The sequence below is a fragment of the Athalia rosae genome, chromosome 1 (genome assembly GCF_917208135.1).
Source record: "Athalia rosae chromosome 1, iyAthRosa1.1, whole genome shotgun sequence".
NCBI classification, from domain to species: Eukaryota; Metazoa; Arthropoda; class Insecta; order Hymenoptera; family Athaliidae; genus Athalia; species Athalia rosae.
In genome coordinates, this window is record NC_064026.1 from 29,034,377 (window position 1) to 29,051,048 (window position 16,672).

Here is a 16,672-nt window from a genome sequence, read left to right on the forward strand (position 1 = left end):
CCCGTCTGATGCTACTTAATTTATTCGAATCAACAGCCGCCAACAATTCTCTGATATTTAAAAAAAAAAAAAAGTATCAGCCAATTCTCAGTGGATTCGGCGAGAAACCGATCATCAGTCAACGCCTCAGTCGTTTACCTGGTTACAGAATGTCATCGACGACGAGGGCTCGACCAACCTGAAATGGTAAACAACATTATAATTTATTATCAACCGGCCGGTTGGCCTCGACGAGTTCCGTTGAGACGAGTCTTCGAAAGTTCGCCCAGTTATACGGTAGACCCGTATCCGCGAGGAAGCTTAGATCGGGCACATTACAGAAATCGGTATAAATAAAATGAAGTCGTTTGTGGAATACTCTCCGAGCAGTGATTTCCCGTTGGAGAATCTACCTTACGGAGTATTTTCAACCTCTAACAATGTGAGTAATAAAGAAAAACTTGGCGGTAATTGATCGTTTGATACGCTCTGATAAATTGGCGTTCACCGATGTATTAATAACGCTGTTGCTGAGCGACTGGCGCCACGTTGTGATAGAACAACGAGACTCAACTCCGCTAAAGTACGACCGTAACTTTTGTACCAAGAATTTGAGATAAGACGCTTAACAACCTTGACGCTGATAACATTCAAAATTCAAATTGACCTTTGAACTCGACAACGGTCCATTACTGCCCTCTGTGATTGACGTGAAAATCTAGGATCATTAAGGGTTGATAGTAAGAATGCTATCGCCTTTACCGACTGTGAAAAAGTCAGCGACTGCTTTATCAGCAACAGTAGTCCGATATAGTTTACCGATAATTTTCTGTAACGGATCGAGTGAAATCATATTAAGGTCTGCGTGGATATTTGGTTACAGCCTCAGCGGAGAATAGGTGTTGCAATCGGATCGGAAATATTGGACCTTTTTGCCATCGCGCATTTATTTACTGGAAAAAATCTGTCCGATGCATTCCGTCAGGATTCGCTCAATGAATTTATGGCGCTCGGCAGACCAGCTTGGGTCGACGCAAGGGCCAGATTGCAGGATTTACTTTCAGTCGAAAATCCCACTTTACAAGAACCAGAAATACGCTCCAAGTAATAAACGAATGATTGCCGATTACGATTCCACCCGAATACGAATTATCATTTCTTGTTTTAATTGCAATCGCAGAGTGTTCGTGCAACAATCGGATGCAACGATGCACCTTCCTGCAAAAATAGGAGACTACACAGACTTTTATTCATCGATTCACCACGCGACTAACGTCGGCGTCATGTTCAGAGGAAAAGAAAATGCTTTGATGCCTAATTGGTGAGCTGGAGTTCTAACGTCCTCCAAATAGATCTCCTATATCGGTTCCCTAATTCTTATCGCAGGAAATATCTTCCGGTTGGATATCACGGTAGAGCAAGTTCCGTAGTTGTTTCCGGAACACCGATCAGAAGACCGCGGGGTCAGACACTTCCGGTTGAAGGGGCAGCCCCCGCTTACGGTCCTTCGAATCTGATGGATTTCGAACTAGAAGTTGCTTTTTTCGTTGGTGGTCCTCCGACCAAGTTGGGCGACACGATTCCAGCTTCGGAGGCTTATGATCGCATTTTCGGAATGGTGACAATGAACGATTGGAGCGGTAGGTTTGCCGCAGAAAAAAAAAATAACGACGAGATTAAAAACCAACTTTTCAAATTCTCCTTCCCTTTTCACAGCCAGGGACATACAGAAGTGGGAATACGTGCCTCTGGGTCCATTTACGGCGAAAAATCTTGGCACCACGATTTCTCCCTGGGTTGTAACGATGGAAGCTCTCGAACCTTTCAAAGTCCCCAATATGCCGCAAGACCCTGTCCCCTTCCGTTACCTGCGTCACGAAGGCTCCTGTAATTTCGACATTAAGTTGGAGGTCGATATCAAAGGTAAATTTACAGTAATACCCGGATCAACCCTCGATTCGTAACGGAAAAAATTCGCTTTCCAACTCTCGCAGCTCCGGGAGGCGTCACCACCACTCTCACGAGGAGTAACTACAAATTCATGTACTGGACACCTCAGCAGCAACTCGCTCAGCACACTTCTACCGGATGCAATGTAAACCCCGGAGACCTCATGGCTTCGGGGACGATTAGTGGCGAGGTCGAAACCGAATATTTCACTTTTCTCACAGCGACTCCTGTGCGATCTCCTATATTTTTCACGTTCATCTTTGCAGGCGGTCGATTCTTACGGCTCGATGCTCGAGCTCTGCTGGAAAGGGACGAAACCGGTTGCTCTGAAAGACGGAACGACGAGGAAATTCTTGCAGGATGGTGATGAGATATCCATCAGAGGTATGAAAAATAAAAAACGTGTGTTGAACGTGAGATACGATTAAAATCACGAAACAACTTGTGCTTGTATTGTTCAGGTTTCTGTGTGGGTGACAACTATCGGATTGGATTCGGACCTTGCGTTGGTAAATTGTTGCCCGTAAATCCCGAATAGGTATACAAGAAGATGGCTCGCAGCAAGTTTCCCACGCTTTTTTGATCGTCGATGTATCTTGAATAAAACTGTCTGTATATTCGTATTTTTATTTTAAATACCTTTGCGCTGACCTTACTTTCCGAATTTTTTTTCTATTATAAAACATCATTCGATTCACCACGTTCACCAGATGTTTTTTAAATCAATTCCAGTATACATGGTACGCCTAAATAAATGATTTTCTACAACTTGCGACGTTATTTAGTACACATGCCGTTTATTGATCAGAGAAAGTACCCCCGGTGTGAGAAATCAATAAACGCGGAACGCGGTACACAGTGAACCCGACTCGGAATCTTTGTACACGTGTTCTCGGTTAAAGGGAAGTAGAGTTTTCGACCCCATTGTAAACTTATTAACTTAACAAATTGTGAATGAAGACCATTTACTCCAAAACGAATCAACCGGTTCAGAAAAAAAACGACCAACGATTCAAACTTTCTCAATCTCCACATTCGGCAACGGTGAATCAAATAATCGAAACAAAACCTGGCGCGCCAACAAAACAACAGCAAAGAAATAATATAAAGTACAGAGATGTCCGAGGCGAGACCAACGGCGACCTGGAGCGTTCCTCTCAGCGATGGAATCCACGTGGTAGAATTCGAACATGGAACGGCGACGGGACGTCGCGTTGTCAGAATTGACGGGAGGACCGTAATTCACAGGGATTGGATGTTTCGCCTCGTTGGGGACGAGGTAGTCATGCTGGGCAACACGAAGTTTATTATCTGCGTCGATCCCCTCCCCGGTGATATAATATTGAATCAATTATCCTGCGATTCAACTGTCGCTTGGACAGTTTACGATAAAAAAATAAGTTTCAACGCTTTTCAGGACTCAGGTACTCGTACACGCTGTTGGTCAACGATAAGACCTACGCGAACTTCATTCAGTCCCAGTCAAAGATTCTGCAAACTTGGGCCGCGCAAGTTGGCGACAAACATTACCGGGTTGTTTTGGGTGAACGAATAATCGAGTTTCTCAATGATTTCACAGCGAATTAATTTATCGATCGTGTTCTCCGTCTTATTTACAGACAAAACCAAACAGAACGTGTGGATCAATGGGGAGCAAGTCGACGTTGAGGTGACTGAAGATAAACTTTAGAACTTGAAAAAGTTACGTTCTTGTAACTAATTTTTTTCTCTCACATCTCATGCAGAATGAATTCGTGGATGGCGGAGCTGAAATGTTGTTCTCGATCGGCGGTTCCCCGGCGGTCATAAGGTCCTCCAGTTCGGGACACAGATCCACCGGAATGAGTCACACTCTGTTCTTGAACGGAGTCGAAGTAACTGAACAAGAACTGATAGCGCATGTGGAGACGAAAAAGAGAGGGGCGAAATGAAAAGAAAAAGCTCCTCGTTCGAATCGATTATTTTAACGTTATCGCCGTTATTTATCTTGAAAAATATTTTTACACCTGTGACAGTTGATTTGCACCATTAAATTGTGACTCGAAGTCGATCTTCGAATTAACTTGTGAAAATTATGAATTTTTATTCTTCGTCACCTACAACCCCTCATCGTCGCAAAGAGATGTCCTTCGAAATGCGAACGTAATCCTTCAGAATCGCACGAACATATCGACAAAACAATGCGATCGATAGCAGGGGGATGGCGAGAGTGGGCCACAAAATTTCTTCACAGGTTCCGTCTGTGTCACGTAGGGGTTAAATTCTGCGGTTATATTCGAACCTGTTTCCGGCAGTTATGGATTTGCGAATGATAAAATTAATCCTTTATTGGAAAAAGTGATCGACGATGTCGTTGAGAAGAAGCAGCATCCTCAGCGTCGGTTCCCGGGTGACGTTTAACGAAGAAGTCCAACATTTGGAGGGTGAGTTGCCGCTGTTGTGCGATACGTGGATATTCGAGTTGGAAAAACAGAGAAAATAGACGAGAAGTAGGAAAGAAACGCGGGAAACAGGGTAGCAGAAGTAACGGCTGAGGTTTCCTCCGAAACTCGCGAGGGTTCGAGAGAAAGTAATATCGCAAGTTAGAAAAGGGGTGACAGGTGGTGGAAGGAGCAGCGACGGAGAAGCGGCAAAGAAGGAGGTCCGCGCCAAGATCTTGGGGCAGTAGAAACTAAGGAGAGGCAGCCTCCGCTTCTTAAATCGTTATTTCCTCGCCCTCCTCACATCCCTCCGCCACTCTTCGTTTTTCTCCTCGGTTTCACCGCCTCTTGGAACAGGGGATGATAACCCTGCGAAATTTAGTACACTCGCGAAACGTACCTAGCGAGAACTCCTCTTTTTGTCCCGTAGTTCACGAACTATTTATCTATACAGATCTCACCGACGATGAACTCAGAGACGTGTTGGAACAAACGCTCCAAAATAATCGCTATCTCCAGTTGGAAAATGAAATTTTCGAGAGATACCTGCTTCGTCACGACCCTCAGAGCGTTCAAGGTGCAAAATTTGGAATACCACCTCACCTCGCGTACCTGTTGAATGGGATACATCGGGGATAATTTTATTTCAGCAATGGCGCAAGTTTTGGATTCTGCAAAACACGCGCAAAGAGTCGCCTCCCAAATGATACCGATAACGTCAGCTTTGAGTTTGAACAGCGAACGACTTGAACGAGGAACCTCACTCAGCGGAAGTAGCACTTTAACATTTACCGGAAGTCGTCGGACCATCACGAACCAATTAATACCCAAAGGATTCCGGTGCGTGTCTTAATCTGAAAAATTTTCCCGGACAGTTTTCCTCGACGATTCTTTTTTTAATCAGAATTTCGATCTCGCACCGCATCGAGATGGCTCGTAACGAAATTGAAGAGATGCGAAAATCGCTGAGCGAAGTCGAAACTATGGGTGCGAAAACGCGGGCAAATCTCAGAGCGCAAATGGAGGAAGTTGAGCTTCGAATTCGAGAGACGAACGAGGCAAAAGTTGAACTGGAGGAAAACGTAGTAAAAAACGGGGTGGATCCTCTCACCGGAAGGATACCGGCGGAAAAATTTGTTCGGTGAGAATCGTAAATCCAGAAAAGTTTCGGAATCCCAACGTATTTCGCCGGTTGATTTTCGGGCGTATTTAAAATCGTGATTTCAGGTTCATGGAGGAATGGTTGAAGGCGGCGGACGGTATCATAGAAAAATTGCGACTGAAAAGCGCCTCGTTGAAATCGCAAATCGGTAAAGTTAAACACCAGCTGGCCCAAAAAGAGGAGTTGGGAGAAATATTGCATCCCATTGATTTCGAACAACTTGCAATCGAGAATCACAAATATCAGCAAAAAATCGAAAAGAAGAATCACCACCTGCTACAAATGAAGAAAATTACAGGTTTGTATATTTGAGCAGAATTTTTGAGCCCCCCTGGTCCGATTATACTCAAAAATATTAAACGCTAATTTTCAGGTCGTTGCAGCCTCAAATTGTCAAATTGCAAGCAAAAGCTGGCTGAACAAGTGGCAACGCTGAAATCGATCGAAAAAGAAATTGTTCACAAACAAACACAGATAGAGAAGTTTGCTGCCGAAGAACAAGCCACAATTATCGATTCGGAGAAGGCTGCTGTTCAACTTCGTAAGATAACGCATCTCATGGACGAGTACACGGTGAGTCAATGTTCAAATAATCTATCGAACTTTCCTTGAGGACCAATGAAATTTTCTCATCAAGTCTCAATTTTGTTTGGAGGTGAACTTAGAACACGTTCAATTGATTTCAAGGTACCGGGTGTAATCGAGTTTGTAAAAATGCAAGATGAACTGGCAGAAATGCAGAAGACTTACAAACGTTTGGACAGACATCTCCAATTGAGGCAAACCGCGATCAGGGCTCAAAAGAATCAAGCTAAGAGAAATTCAAAAATAAAGGAGCTGTCGTAAGAAAACAGAACGAAGTACGTGAAATATGATGTCAAGCTGCCTTATACCATCCTCGATAACATGAAACTATTTTCTATCTTTTTCTCGAACGAAACATCTATTTTTCGAAACAGACCGGAGCCGCCAGGGCGTCTGTGGGAGCCCTCTCTGCAGAATTTCGGATGTTTATTTGTACCTTCGTAATCACACAGTGGCCATCCATGTAAATAGCGCAACGCGTACACTCGTTTTATTTCACAAAAGTTATTGTCCCTCTCACGGATGTGAGTAATTGTGACGTCCAATCAGACGAATTCAATTGATGGACAACACGATCGCAATTTCTGCGTTGCTAATAATACGTAGTCTGCGACAAGTCATTACAAAGTACATGTATACGTATTACTTTCGATTACATTACATGGTCCTGAGCAACAATGATCAGATAATTCATTAGCCATGCTCCAAGCCCTTCGAACACGATCAGGAGGATGAAAATGACGAGATCCGGTTTCGGTGAAACTGAAATTGCATTTGGTAAGAAAAAAAAAAAAGGAATTTTTTGTCATCGTAGCCGTTGAACGTTCATCTGCCACCCGGTGGGATGCTGCGGGAATCCGGAATGTATCGAGCAACCTCAATGCGCAGGGCAAATGCGCCGGTGGTGATAACATCTGTACGTACGTGTTGTATGTAGTAGGTAGTACATAGGTAGGTATTAGATACATCTGGTACATTCCTCGCATAAGATGTGATCATTGAAGATCGTCGCCGTTCGTACGTACAGTAGACGTGAAAGGGGAGCAAGAGACTATTTACAGTCCGCAGTGGTAGGTATCAGACTACTCTGTGTTGAAATGACAAAGTACTCGACATAATGAACTCACAAAGACCCTGCGGGTGTTTCGCTCAGTCGTCAAACTCACGTGAGGAGTTGGCTTCGCTTCCCTCTGAAGCAGCTCGATTCAATGAAGATACGCCGACCGAGTACGAAAGGAATGTGATTACCATCTGATAGTGAGCGACGGTCATCCTCTGACTCAGAGTTAAAGTCGCGCGCAAGGCGAGAGGTTCTCCGATTATGAGACTACGTGGTATTTATCTGCTGTTCCTGGTCCTCTGCTGCAACATATTCATCTCGAAATCGACGAAATACAATCAGCAAAGTTCCAACGACGATGACGATGACTGGGACGACGAGGATGACGAAGAAGGGGACGACAGCAACGAGGGAAACCAAAAACCGGATCTCGACGACGACGGACGAAGATACAAAAATCCCAGAAATTCGCCGTCCTCCATGTGTCCCCGTGACGAGGAGCAGGCTGAACGACTGAGCCAGAAATGTTTGAGAAAATGCTCCACCGACGAGGACTGCAAGAGCAAAAAGAAAAAGTGCCGTTGCGACGGAGCCTGCGGAATGTCCTGCATAAAACCGGATCGTGAATGCCCGGAGCTTCCCGAAATCCCCTACGCCACCATGACGATCAATGAAAGATTTTTCGGGGATACGGTCAAGTACGTTTGCGATCCCGGTTACTTCGCCGTCGGTCTTTCCACCAGATCCTGCAGAGCTGACGGCCAGTGGACGGGCTCGACGCCGGCTTGCAAGAAGGATACCAACACTTTCTGCGGGGAACCACCGAAAGTGAAGAACGCGCGGAACAACGCACTCCCCGAACAAACGACCTTCGATCTCGACAGCACCGTGCAATATTTCTGCCATCACGGTCACGCTACCGATGGATTTCTCACCGCCAAGTGCCTCACCAAGAATAAAACCCCCGCCGCATGGTTCGGTCCCGATATCTCCTGCAAACCGATGGACTGCGGACCGCCGACGAACATCCCGAACGGGTGGCACGCTGGTAGTTTTCACATGGTAGACTAGACTAGCGCTTTTTGCGGCAGATCGATGATCGTTCGAATACAATTTGACATCATATCAAACAGTTTGTCATGCTCACGGAAGTCCTCTGCTTTTTTTCAATCAAGGTGAATGCTACACCTACGACTGTCGGGTGTCGTATCACTGTGCTCAAGATTTTGAGTTGGTCGGTCGAAGGGAGAAGGTTTGCTCCGCCGAGGGAACGTGGACACCCAAAGAGTCGCCGCAATGCGTTCAGGTAGAGAACGATATCCGAGATTATCCGAAGCTCCGACGAGAAACGTTTTACTTCTTTCAGGTCAGCTCCGTGCAATGTCCACCTCCAGAGAGCCCGAGGCATGGCAAAGCAATTTACACATCTTGCGCGTTCAATGCAATTGTCTCATACGAGTGTAGTTACGGGTATGCGGTAGTTGGGGACACGAATAGACGATGTCTAGCTGATAAAAAATGGTCCGGACAGCCTCCGCTCTGCAAGGAAATAAACTGCGGACATCCGGGTATTTTGTACAACGGGTGGATCGAAAATATTGAATCAGGTAGACACGCACGGATACCGTGATTCATTGACGCGGAACTATTGGTCGATTGTCACTCGAACGCGAAATTGTTCGAACAAGGATCGAGAAAGGATATCGCATAGTTTTTAGCGAATCAGCTCCGAAGGGACAAACGATCAAGAGTTCTGCACGAAGGAACGTAGACAAAATATTTTTTCTCTGTTATATTTCACAGGCACGGGGCTAGGCGCAAGCATAATCTTTCGCTGCAACGCCGACATGAAATTGGAGGGAAATACCTCCTCGGTATGCCAGATTGACGGACGTTGGCGTTATCCTGTACCGCGTTGTTTAGCGCGTTGCATCGTCCCCGTGATACAAAAGGGTTACGTAGCGGTCGCGAACCGCTCCAAGGACAGGATCAACAACGTATCGGTCGTGGAACATGGTGAAAAATTGATCGTCGTGTGCCAACCGAATTACGAGTTTCCCGCCAACAAAACACCGGTGGTATGCAATAACGGCACGTGGACAATAATACCACGATGCAAACCGGCCCGGTGCAAGCAAATGCCGAGAGCGCCGAGAAATGGGATGGTCATCGCTCCGAAGACGGAACATGGGATGAGAGCGGTCTTCAAATGCAAAGATGGCTTCGAACTCATTCTCAAAGGCGACTCGCACTACGTTGAATGCAGTTTTGGTAATTGGACGGGCGAAATTCCTTACTGTCGCGAAGTGTTCTGCCCATTTCCTGGCTACATAACTAACGGGAAAGTTTTGCTCGTAGGGAATATGGGAGTCTATGACTTTAGGCCGTACGTTAAAAAAATCGTAAACAATAAACAGATTATGTACGACTGTGACCGGGGGTACGTGTTGAGCGAAGGTGCACCCGGTGCTACGTGCATAGGGGGTAATTGGAGTCCGAAAGAATTGCCGAAATGCGTACTGGGTCAACATCCACGATTGAGATGGAGCCGGAGGAGGAGATCCCTCATCAAGCTGCTGCGGAATAGTAACGAAAATTCGGATCGCTACGAGAGAATAAAGGATCACTATTTTAAGAAAATGACGGAGCAGTATCTGCACTTGAAGGAACTGCAAGCTCGGAAACAACCGAATCGTAGATTGACGGCGATACTTAGAGACTAGAAAACGAGCTTGATAGGATTAAAAAAACCCGGAGCTATGCGATTTATTTTCCTTCGTAGATTTAAAAGAAACGTTTTCTGTGACCTTTAATCAAGATTTAGAATACAACCATTTCGCGGAGAGAATCTCTGTTCAACGATAAATTTCGTTAGACATTCGTACCCATATTCTGACGATGGATATGACTTATATGTTCGCTCGGAACAAATCATATAGCTAATAATAAATTAATCAACAATTAACACGAGTAGGACCAAAGATCATTTTTAGGAATGTATGCAAAAATATTGTATTGTATGATCAAGATATATTTAATGGAATGATAAAGAGCTTTTCTGCACGAACTTCTACCAGGAATAAACAATCACTACCGACAAGAAACTATGTATTGTGATGAATGAAACTTGTCGATTTTTAATAAGTAAATCTAATAATTTCGCCAACTTTAATCGAAGTGTGATCAATATGCCTTTTCGTAGATGATTCTATGCATAACGTAATAAACATTTTTATAGATTCTTCTGAATCATTCAACTGCAATCACTTTCAGTGCGCGCCAAATATTGAACGATTGAAAGGATGATATAAAATTAGAATTCGCGCCTTTCATTCGGGATGATTCGGGAATCAGATGCGTGCGCCTTACTCGAACGGCATTTTCGCGCCGTTTTCTGAGGGATTCAATGAACGATGGCTGCAAATTGCGCGGACAGAAGACCGAGCTGTGATCGAGCATAACCACTTCAGACAGAGTTGATGCAAAGCTGGGATTCGCGCAGTTCCGCGTATATTATTTTGTGTTCACTAATTCACTGTTATTCGTAAGGTGAATAAAATTAATGTGTGTCGTGACCATTAACTGGAAAAAAAATGTCTAAAGTGAATACGCTTTTCAATTACTTTAAGTCACCTAAAGCCGACAAGCAGGCTGCGAACAAAGTTTCTAGTCCTAAAGCAGATTCTCCCAAAGTGAAGGATAGACCAAGACGAAAGGGTATGCTCTCCATTGTCATTATTTCATTCTATGTTCTATGCAGTTTTATTTGTTATGCAATATTGATGACATCGGAAAATAAATGATCTGAGTCCCATGTCATTTTTGCAGACAAATTTACGATTGATCCACGTGTATCGATGATGATTGAAATAAATTATATACATTTTTTCCTCGATTTATTGTCTTGATTTTGTGATTGCTTCTTACCTTATTTCGTAAACCACTCAAACTAGATATTATATTCGGTCGTATTTGCCTGTTGGAACATCGAATATATTTCTAGTAGGGCAGAAGAGAGACAAAGAAAACGCGAATGATGAAAACCAAAAAACTCCAACGCGTAAACAGGCAAGAAAGTCTGTAACCCCCACAAGCAGAAAGAGATCATCAAAAACTGAGGAAGATGAGTCTACCCGTCCTAAGAAAAGGAGATTGGTAATACCGTCAGACAACAGTGACGAGTCTGGGGACGAATTCAAGCCTGGTACTAAGAATTTTCCAATACCACGATTGATTACACATTTGTGTAAATTGCGTGACTACTTACTGATTTTTTAATTGATGATGTAGATGAAGATGAAGAAAGTTCATCAGAGGCTTCTTTATCTGAAGTTGACAGTGAGTCAGAAGATCTATCTTCTGCGGTTGACAGCGATGAAGAAACTCCAAAGGCACTATACCAATACTATGCAATTCTTCCCCATTCTAAAAACTGACCAATCTTTATTAAGTTCATATCTATTTCAGAAAAAATCGAATGCCAGGTCAAAGAAGCCTGCCTCCAAAACAAATGGTCGTGGAAAAACCTTGGTAAGCACAACAATGATAAGATATGATATTGGAAAGTATGGAATCATCATTTAAAAAGTTATGTTATTCTCTAGGAGAAATCCGAAACAAAAACCAATCCATCCAGCCAATCTAGTGGTGGTGCGAATAATACAGAATGGAGTCATCTGAAATACGATTTTCTTCAGCCAAATAAAATAAAGGATATACACAAAAGACCTCCAACAGATCCAAATTATGATCCAAAGACACTTTTTGTGCCACATGAATTCAAAATAAATCAAACTCCGGTAAATATACTTCTTTGTTCTAACAGAATTTTATAATAATACTCTCCCTACAGAATTAGAACATTTTATCATCCCTTGATAGGCAATGAAACAGTGGTGGGAAATGAAATGCAAGAATTTCGATTGCGTGTTATTTTTCAAAGTTGGAAAATTTTATGAATTATATCATATGGATGCGGTAACTGGTGTTAATGAGATTGGTTTATCTTATATGCGTGTAAGTAAATTGAAAATATGTGATCAGGGACAATCTAATGTCCAACTTCAAGTCTGAATCCTCAGAATCAATTTTGCAGGGCGAGTTCGCTCACTCAGGATTTCCGGAAATAGCGTATGGCCGTTTCGCATCAAGCTTGATCGAAAAAGGATACAAAGTAGCAAGAATTGAACAGACTGAAAATCCAGAAATGATGTCTGCGCGAGTTAGTAAGAGTGAGTATGATTTTGGATATCAAGAATAGGCAAATTATTCTCTTATCATCATCTCGATTTCTTACACATATGCTTCTCTCATAGTGTCTCATGTCACCAAATTTGACAAAGTGGTAAAGAGAGAAATCTGCCAAATTAGTAGCAAGGGTACCAGAGTGTTTACAGCGCAGGATGTTGATCCAAATTCAGCCACTTCGAGTTACCTTCTATCAATAGTAGAGAAGTCTGATCCATCTTCGATTATATCAATCTATGGTGTCTGTTTCATCGATACTTCTATCGGAGATTTTCATCTCGGTCAGTTCCAAGATGATCGCCATAGTTCCAGACTACTAACTCTCGTCTCACATTACCCTCCATGTCAGGCAAGTTAATAATCGTCATTGACTCAAATAAATATATATGTATATTATCATATTCGTGCATTGATTTTTGCAACAATTATTACGGTAAATATATTTTTCAGATTATATATGAACGAGGTGGTCTGTCAGAGCGAACGAATAAAATTTTGAACACTGCCTTAGCCACTGCATTGAAAGAATCACTGCAAAAGGAAACACAATTTTGGTCCGCATCTACTACTCTGAAAGTTAGTCGATGAGCAAAAGTATTTCGATCTTCTAATCGTATAGGCACTTAACTTGTATCTCTATATAACACATTTTTTAGAATCTACATGAAGGAGACTATTTCAAATCAGAGACGAATTCGGATTTCTCATGGCCAGAGGGTTTGAAGCCGTACCTGAGCCCAGGTATGTCAAAGAAGGAAGATCCTTATTCAATAATTCACTATTGGGAAAACGATTATCTCACATATTTTCAAACGAATAGGTGATAGCCTGGGTTTAACAGCGGCAGATGGGGCAGAATTAGCTGTGTCCGCTCTGGGTGGCTGCGTATACCACCTGAAAGCATCCTTCATAGATCAGCAACTACTTGCGCAGTGTCGTTTTGAGACATGGACTCCTCCGGATGACCAAGATCATCGTAAATCAGGAAAACTTGCCAACAACATGGTAATGTGTTCAGCATATGATTTGTTACAATGAAAATGTTTCGATATGAAAGATTTGATAGTATTTACCTTGTCATTTCCCATGTTGTTCAGGTACTAGATGCTATTACTATCAACAATCTAAGAGTTCTCGATGGAGCTGGTTCACTCATTAGAACGTTAGATCACTGCTGTACACCATTTGGTAAAAGGTAAGATTTGAGCCGGGATAAAATTGGGGTATGAAATATATTTCAAGCTGTTCTTTTTTATCAATAAATTCTGTGTAGGTTATTACGGGAATGGATCTGTAGACCGTCGTGTCGTAAATTTGAGATTATTCAACGCCAAGAGGCTATTTCTGACCTAATGGAGCAGATGGAAGCTATGCAAAATGTTCGTCGAATTTTGGGGTCCCTTCCAGATCTGGAAAGATTGCTAAGCAAGTGAGTATAACATAATGTAACGTGAAATCGATGGAACATTTGCAGAACACTGAATTGCTAATGAGAGATGGCATCATCTAACGCAATTTCATTCATTAGAATACATGCCCAGGGAAATTTTGTGAAAGGACAAAATCATCCAGATTCAAGAGCCATCATGTATGAGAGTAAAACTTATTCGAAGCGCAAGATCCTGGACTTTACAAACGTACTCCAAGGGTTCGAAGAAGCTTTGAATATTGTCGATTCCTTTGCTGGTATGACTCTTCTATTACATTTTCAAAATTTCATGAGAATGTGATTACAGTTCATTCAAAATATTATAATATAATTTTCGTTTTGTAGGTGCTAAAAGTAGTTTGTTGAATCGATGTACTAAGCACGCACCGGAAGGTGATTTTCCTGCACTCGAGGAAATGCTCAACCACTTCAAGGTTAGCATAAACATACGCTGTCAAAGAATCCCGTTCAAGTTCTTAGTTATCAAACATCTACGAGAGTTAATGTCTATAATTTCAGACGGCATTTGATCAAGAAGAAGCCAAAAAGGAAGGGTGCATTATACCAAAACGTGGAGTTGACTCTGAATATGACGCTGTACTGGACGAGTTAGCTTCCTTGAAAGAAGATCTGAACGAGTATCTAGAATCACAGAGAAAACATTTCGGAGTAAAAGTGAACTATTTTGGCAGTGATAAGAAACGTTATCAAATTGAGGTTCCTGAATCTCAATTAAGAAAAGTGACCACTGAATATGAACTTCAGTCGCAACGCAAAGGCTTCAAACGTTACTTCACCCCAGAAACTAAAGTATGTATACACCATAATGCGAATTTCCAGAACCGAATGTTCCATTGATTTGCTGAACTTGTTGCATACGATTTGTTACTTCTAGGAGTTTTTAGCTCGACAGATTGCTGTCGAAAACAACAAAGACAAAGTCCTCAAGGATATCAGTCGGAGGATATTCGCGAAATTCAGTGAGAAATATGATATGTGGTGCAGTGCTGTCTACCAGCTGGCTACACTCGATGTTCTTACATCATTTGCTGAATATTCTCAGAGCGGAGAGATGTCTGTTCCTATAATAGAAGATGCAACGAATGAAAAACCTGTACGTATACTTTATTTATCAATTCCTGTTGAATAACACGAGAATATCAATGATTCCGAAATTGAGAGCAGTTCTATAAATCTTTCAAGGCTTTTATTGAGATAAGAGACGGTAGACACCCCTGCGTTACATCTGACGACTTTATTCCCAACGACACCATGCTCGGAACCGAAGGATCTGCCTCTCTTGTTATTCTAACTGGACCCAATATGGGAGGAAAGTCAACACTTATGCGACAAGTTGGGCTGCTCACGATCATGGCGCAAATTGTAAGTTGAATACAAAACCATAAAGTTTGGAACTTATAGAAATTCTTTGTTGATCTCCCCATTCAGGGTTGTCACATTCCTGCAAGTTCATGCCGGTTAACGTTAGTGGATCGGATTTTCACTCGGCTGGGTGCCAATGACGACATATTAGGAGGTCAAAGTACATTCTTAGTCGAACTCAGTGAAACTGCTACTATACTACAACACGCCACGCCGAATTCATTGGTGCTCGTTGATGAACTGGGTAAATGAATTCTCTTTTTCCTCTCCGCCGTAATGGTAGTCGAAACATAATTCTTGACACCATCGAATTTGTAATATCTATGTACGACAGGTCGAGGTACTTCAACTTATGATGGAACAGCTATTGCTGCAGCGGTAGTTGGAGCTCTGAAGGATTTAAAATCACGCACCTTATTCTCGACGCATTATCACTCCCTGGTAGAAGACTATAAATCTGATGAAAACGTTAGCCTCAGTCACATGGTAAGCGAATACATTTTTATATCTATACGTACATATAGTTATGTATCTGTATATAACATGAATTAAATTGTAATCGTTGGAACAGGCGTGTATGGTAGAAACCGAAGAGGAAGAGGAAGTGTCTCAAGAAACTGTCACATTTTTGTACAAACTCAGCAAAGGTGCTTGCCCAAAGTCTTATGGGTTCAACGCAGCCCGCTTAGCTGGAATTCCATCTAATATCACCCTGAAAGCTCACGAGATCGCTAGCAAGTTGGAGAGCGAAGTAAACCAGAGATATTGCTTTACCGCTCTTTGCAAAGGTAACAAAAGTGAATCAAACGATCTGATCTCCTCTTTAAAGTTACTTCATGTGAAGTAAACGTCGCATGCTTTTGTTTAATACACTGTCAAACTTTTGCTCCCTATGCGTATGAAGTTTTCAGTATTATTTTTTATTACCTTCTATATTTTAAGATATTCACGTATGTTGGGGGATCGTTTGTCGCGACGACCGGTTTAATTATTTTGCATCCGGAATTCACGTTGATTTTCATGTATTGTTATTTCATATTATTTTTTTGCCAATTCTGGATTATTTGAACATTTCGTGTTTACATTATCATCTGATGGGAAGTGTACCAGTGTATGTTTGTTGGCGAAAATGTTATATTGAAAAAAAAAAATCCAAATGATAATTCCATCTGTAATAGTACAAAATAGTTGATAAATGAAAACTAATACCTGTCACAGTTTTTCAGCAAGCCAAAAAATTTGTACACCATGTTAAATTTGATACGAATTAAACTATAATACTAATTTTCTCCAATGAAGTATAGATAGGAGGCGCCATTCACAAATTGTAAAATGCGTTAAGTTTATTATGTATTTCAAATTCGCAAATATTTCAAATGCTTCGATATTATATATTTTGTTCTATGATTACGTTTGTAATAAATTTTTCTGAAAAGGTCTAGTTTTCTTAGCGTGCC

General features: G+C 42.1%; 5 protein-coding genes across 9 annotated transcripts; all 5 read left to right on the forward strand.

Moving 5' to 3' along the window:
- Positions 1–254: 254 nt before the first annotated feature.
- On the forward strand, positions 255–2,552 carry LOC105683677 (fumarylacetoacetase). The gene is made up of 8 exons (XM_012396442.3): positions 255–421; positions 863–1,083; positions 1,160–1,300; positions 1,366–1,619; positions 1,696–1,902; positions 1,974–2,119; positions 2,196–2,313; positions 2,391–2,552. The coding sequence occupies exons 1-8, from the start codon at positions 338–340 to the stop codon at positions 2,465–2,467; spliced, it is 1,248 nt and encodes a 415-aa protein (XP_012251865.2). The 5' UTR covers positions 255–337; the 3' UTR covers positions 2,468–2,552.
- A 147-nt stretch (positions 2,553–2,699) lies between these two features.
- LOC105683678 (fas apoptotic inhibitory molecule 1) lies at positions 2,700–4,001 on the forward strand. The gene is made up of 4 exons (XM_012396443.3): positions 2,700–3,260; positions 3,347–3,472; positions 3,549–3,598; positions 3,675–4,001. The coding sequence occupies exons 1-4, from the start codon at positions 3,047–3,049 to the stop codon at positions 3,858–3,860; spliced, it is 576 nt and encodes a 191-aa protein (XP_012251866.1). The 5' UTR covers positions 2,700–3,046; the 3' UTR covers positions 3,861–4,001.
- Positions 4,002–4,131: 130 nt separating this feature from the next.
- On the forward strand, positions 4,132–6,925 carry LOC105683662 (coiled-coil domain-containing protein 113-like). Of its 3 annotated transcripts, none has more exons than XM_048648865.1 (7): positions 4,132–4,926; positions 5,000–5,189; positions 5,254–5,490; positions 5,577–5,809; positions 5,885–6,084; positions 6,199–6,371; positions 6,471–6,925. In XM_048648865.1, exons 1-6 carry the CDS (start codon positions 4,710–4,712, stop codon positions 6,355–6,357), a joined length of 1,236 nt encoding a protein of 411 aa, XP_048504822.1. In that variant the 5' UTR covers positions 4,132–4,709; the 3' UTR covers positions 6,358–6,371; positions 6,471–6,925. The 3 variants fall into 3 exon arrangements, with proteins under 3 accessions (XP_048504822.1, XP_012251840.1, XP_048504821.1); XM_012396417.3 differs by having other exon boundaries at positions 4,132–4,352; positions 4,804–4,926; positions 6,199–6,925; XM_048648864.1 differs by having other exon boundaries at positions 6,199–6,925.
- Positions 6,926–7,048: 123 nt separating this feature from the next.
- On the forward strand, positions 7,049–10,758 carry LOC105683796 (protein lev-9-like). Of its 2 annotated transcripts, XM_012396694.3 has the most exons (5): positions 7,049–7,166; positions 7,250–8,204; positions 8,332–8,462; positions 8,523–8,763; positions 8,960–10,758. In XM_012396694.3, the coding sequence occupies exons 2-5, from the start codon at positions 7,418–7,420 to the stop codon at positions 9,877–9,879; spliced, it is 2,079 nt and encodes a 692-aa protein (XP_012252117.2). In that variant the 5' UTR covers positions 7,049–7,166; positions 7,250–7,417; the 3' UTR covers positions 9,880–10,758. The 2 variants fall into 2 exon arrangements, with proteins under 2 accessions (XP_012252117.2, XP_048504812.1); XM_048648855.1 differs by having other exon boundaries at positions 7,102–8,204; positions 8,972–10,758.
- On the forward strand, positions 10,736–16,650 carry LOC105683795 (DNA mismatch repair protein Msh6). 2 transcript variants are annotated; one of them, XM_012396691.3, is made up of 21 exons: positions 10,736–10,873; positions 11,160–11,360; positions 11,447–11,547; positions 11,624–11,686; positions 11,761–11,955; positions 12,038–12,172; positions 12,252–12,387; positions 12,472–12,752; positions 12,854–12,979; positions 13,060–13,144; positions 13,224–13,408; positions 13,501–13,598; positions 13,677–13,832; positions 13,932–14,089; positions 14,178–14,266; positions 14,352–14,642; positions 14,728–14,946; positions 15,036–15,215; positions 15,282–15,459; positions 15,550–15,701; positions 15,787–16,650. In XM_012396691.3, exons 1-21 carry the CDS (start codon positions 10,750–10,752, stop codon positions 16,060–16,062), a joined length of 3,429 nt encoding a protein of 1,142 aa, XP_012252114.2. In that variant the 5' UTR covers positions 10,736–10,749; the 3' UTR covers positions 16,063–16,650. The 2 variants fall into 2 exon arrangements, with proteins under 2 accessions (XP_012252114.2, XP_012252115.2); XM_012396692.3 differs by having other exon boundaries at positions 10,740–10,873; positions 11,163–11,360.
- The last annotated feature ends 22 nt before the right edge of the window (positions 16,651–16,672 follow it).

Coding starts and splice junctions, on each gene's coding strand:
- LOC105683677 (XM_012396442.3), top strand. CDS start 338: ATGAAGTCGTTTGTGGAATACTCTCCGAGCAGTGATTTCCCGTTGGAG. Junction 422..862: donor TATTTTCAACCTCTAACAAT/GTGAGTAATAAA, acceptor ATTTGGTTACAG/CCTCAGCGGAGAATAGGTGT. Junction 2,120..2,195: donor CGGGGACGATTAGTGGCGAG/GTCGAAACCGAA, acceptor TCATCTTTGCAG/GCGGTCGATTCTTACGGCTC.
- LOC105683678 (XM_012396443.3), top strand. CDS start 3,047: ATGTCCGAGGCGAGACCAACGGCGACCTGGAGCGTTCCTCTCAGCGAT. Junction 3,261..3,346: donor CTGCGTCGATCCCCTCCCCG/GTGATATAATAT, acceptor AACGCTTTTCAG/GACTCAGGTACTCGTACACG. Junction 3,599..3,674: donor GGGAGCAAGTCGACGTTGAG/GTGACTGAAGAT, acceptor CATCTCATGCAG/AATGAATTCGTGGATGGCGG.
- LOC105683662 (XM_048648864.1), top strand. CDS start 4,710: ATGATAACCCTGCGAAATTTAGTACACTCGCGAAACGTACCTAGCGAG. Junction 5,491..5,576: donor CCGGCGGAAAAATTTGTTCG/GTGAGAATCGTA, acceptor TCGTGATTTCAG/GTTCATGGAGGAATGGTTGA. Junction 5,810..5,884: donor ACAAATGAAGAAAATTACAG/GTTTGTATATTT, acceptor GCTAATTTTCAG/GTCGTTGCAGCCTCAAATTG.
- LOC105683796 (XM_012396694.3), top strand. CDS start 7,418: ATGAGACTACGTGGTATTTATCTGCTGTTCCTGGTCCTCTGCTGCAAC. Junction 8,463..8,522: donor AGTCGCCGCAATGCGTTCAG/GTAGAGAACGAT, acceptor TACTTCTTTCAG/GTCAGCTCCGTGCAATGTCC. Junction 8,764..8,959: donor GATCGAAAATATTGAATCAG/GTAGACACGCAC, acceptor TATATTTCACAG/GCACGGGGCTAGGCGCAAGC.
- LOC105683795 (XM_012396691.3), top strand. CDS start 10,750: ATGTCTAAAGTGAATACGCTTTTCAATTACTTTAAGTCACCTAAAGCC. Junction 11,548..11,623: donor GCGATGAAGAAACTCCAAAG/GCACTATACCAA, acceptor TATCTATTTCAG/AAAAAATCGAATGCCAGGTC. Junction 11,956..12,037: donor TCAAAATAAATCAAACTCCG/GTAAATATACTT, acceptor ATCCCTTGATAG/GCAATGAAACAGTGGTGGGA.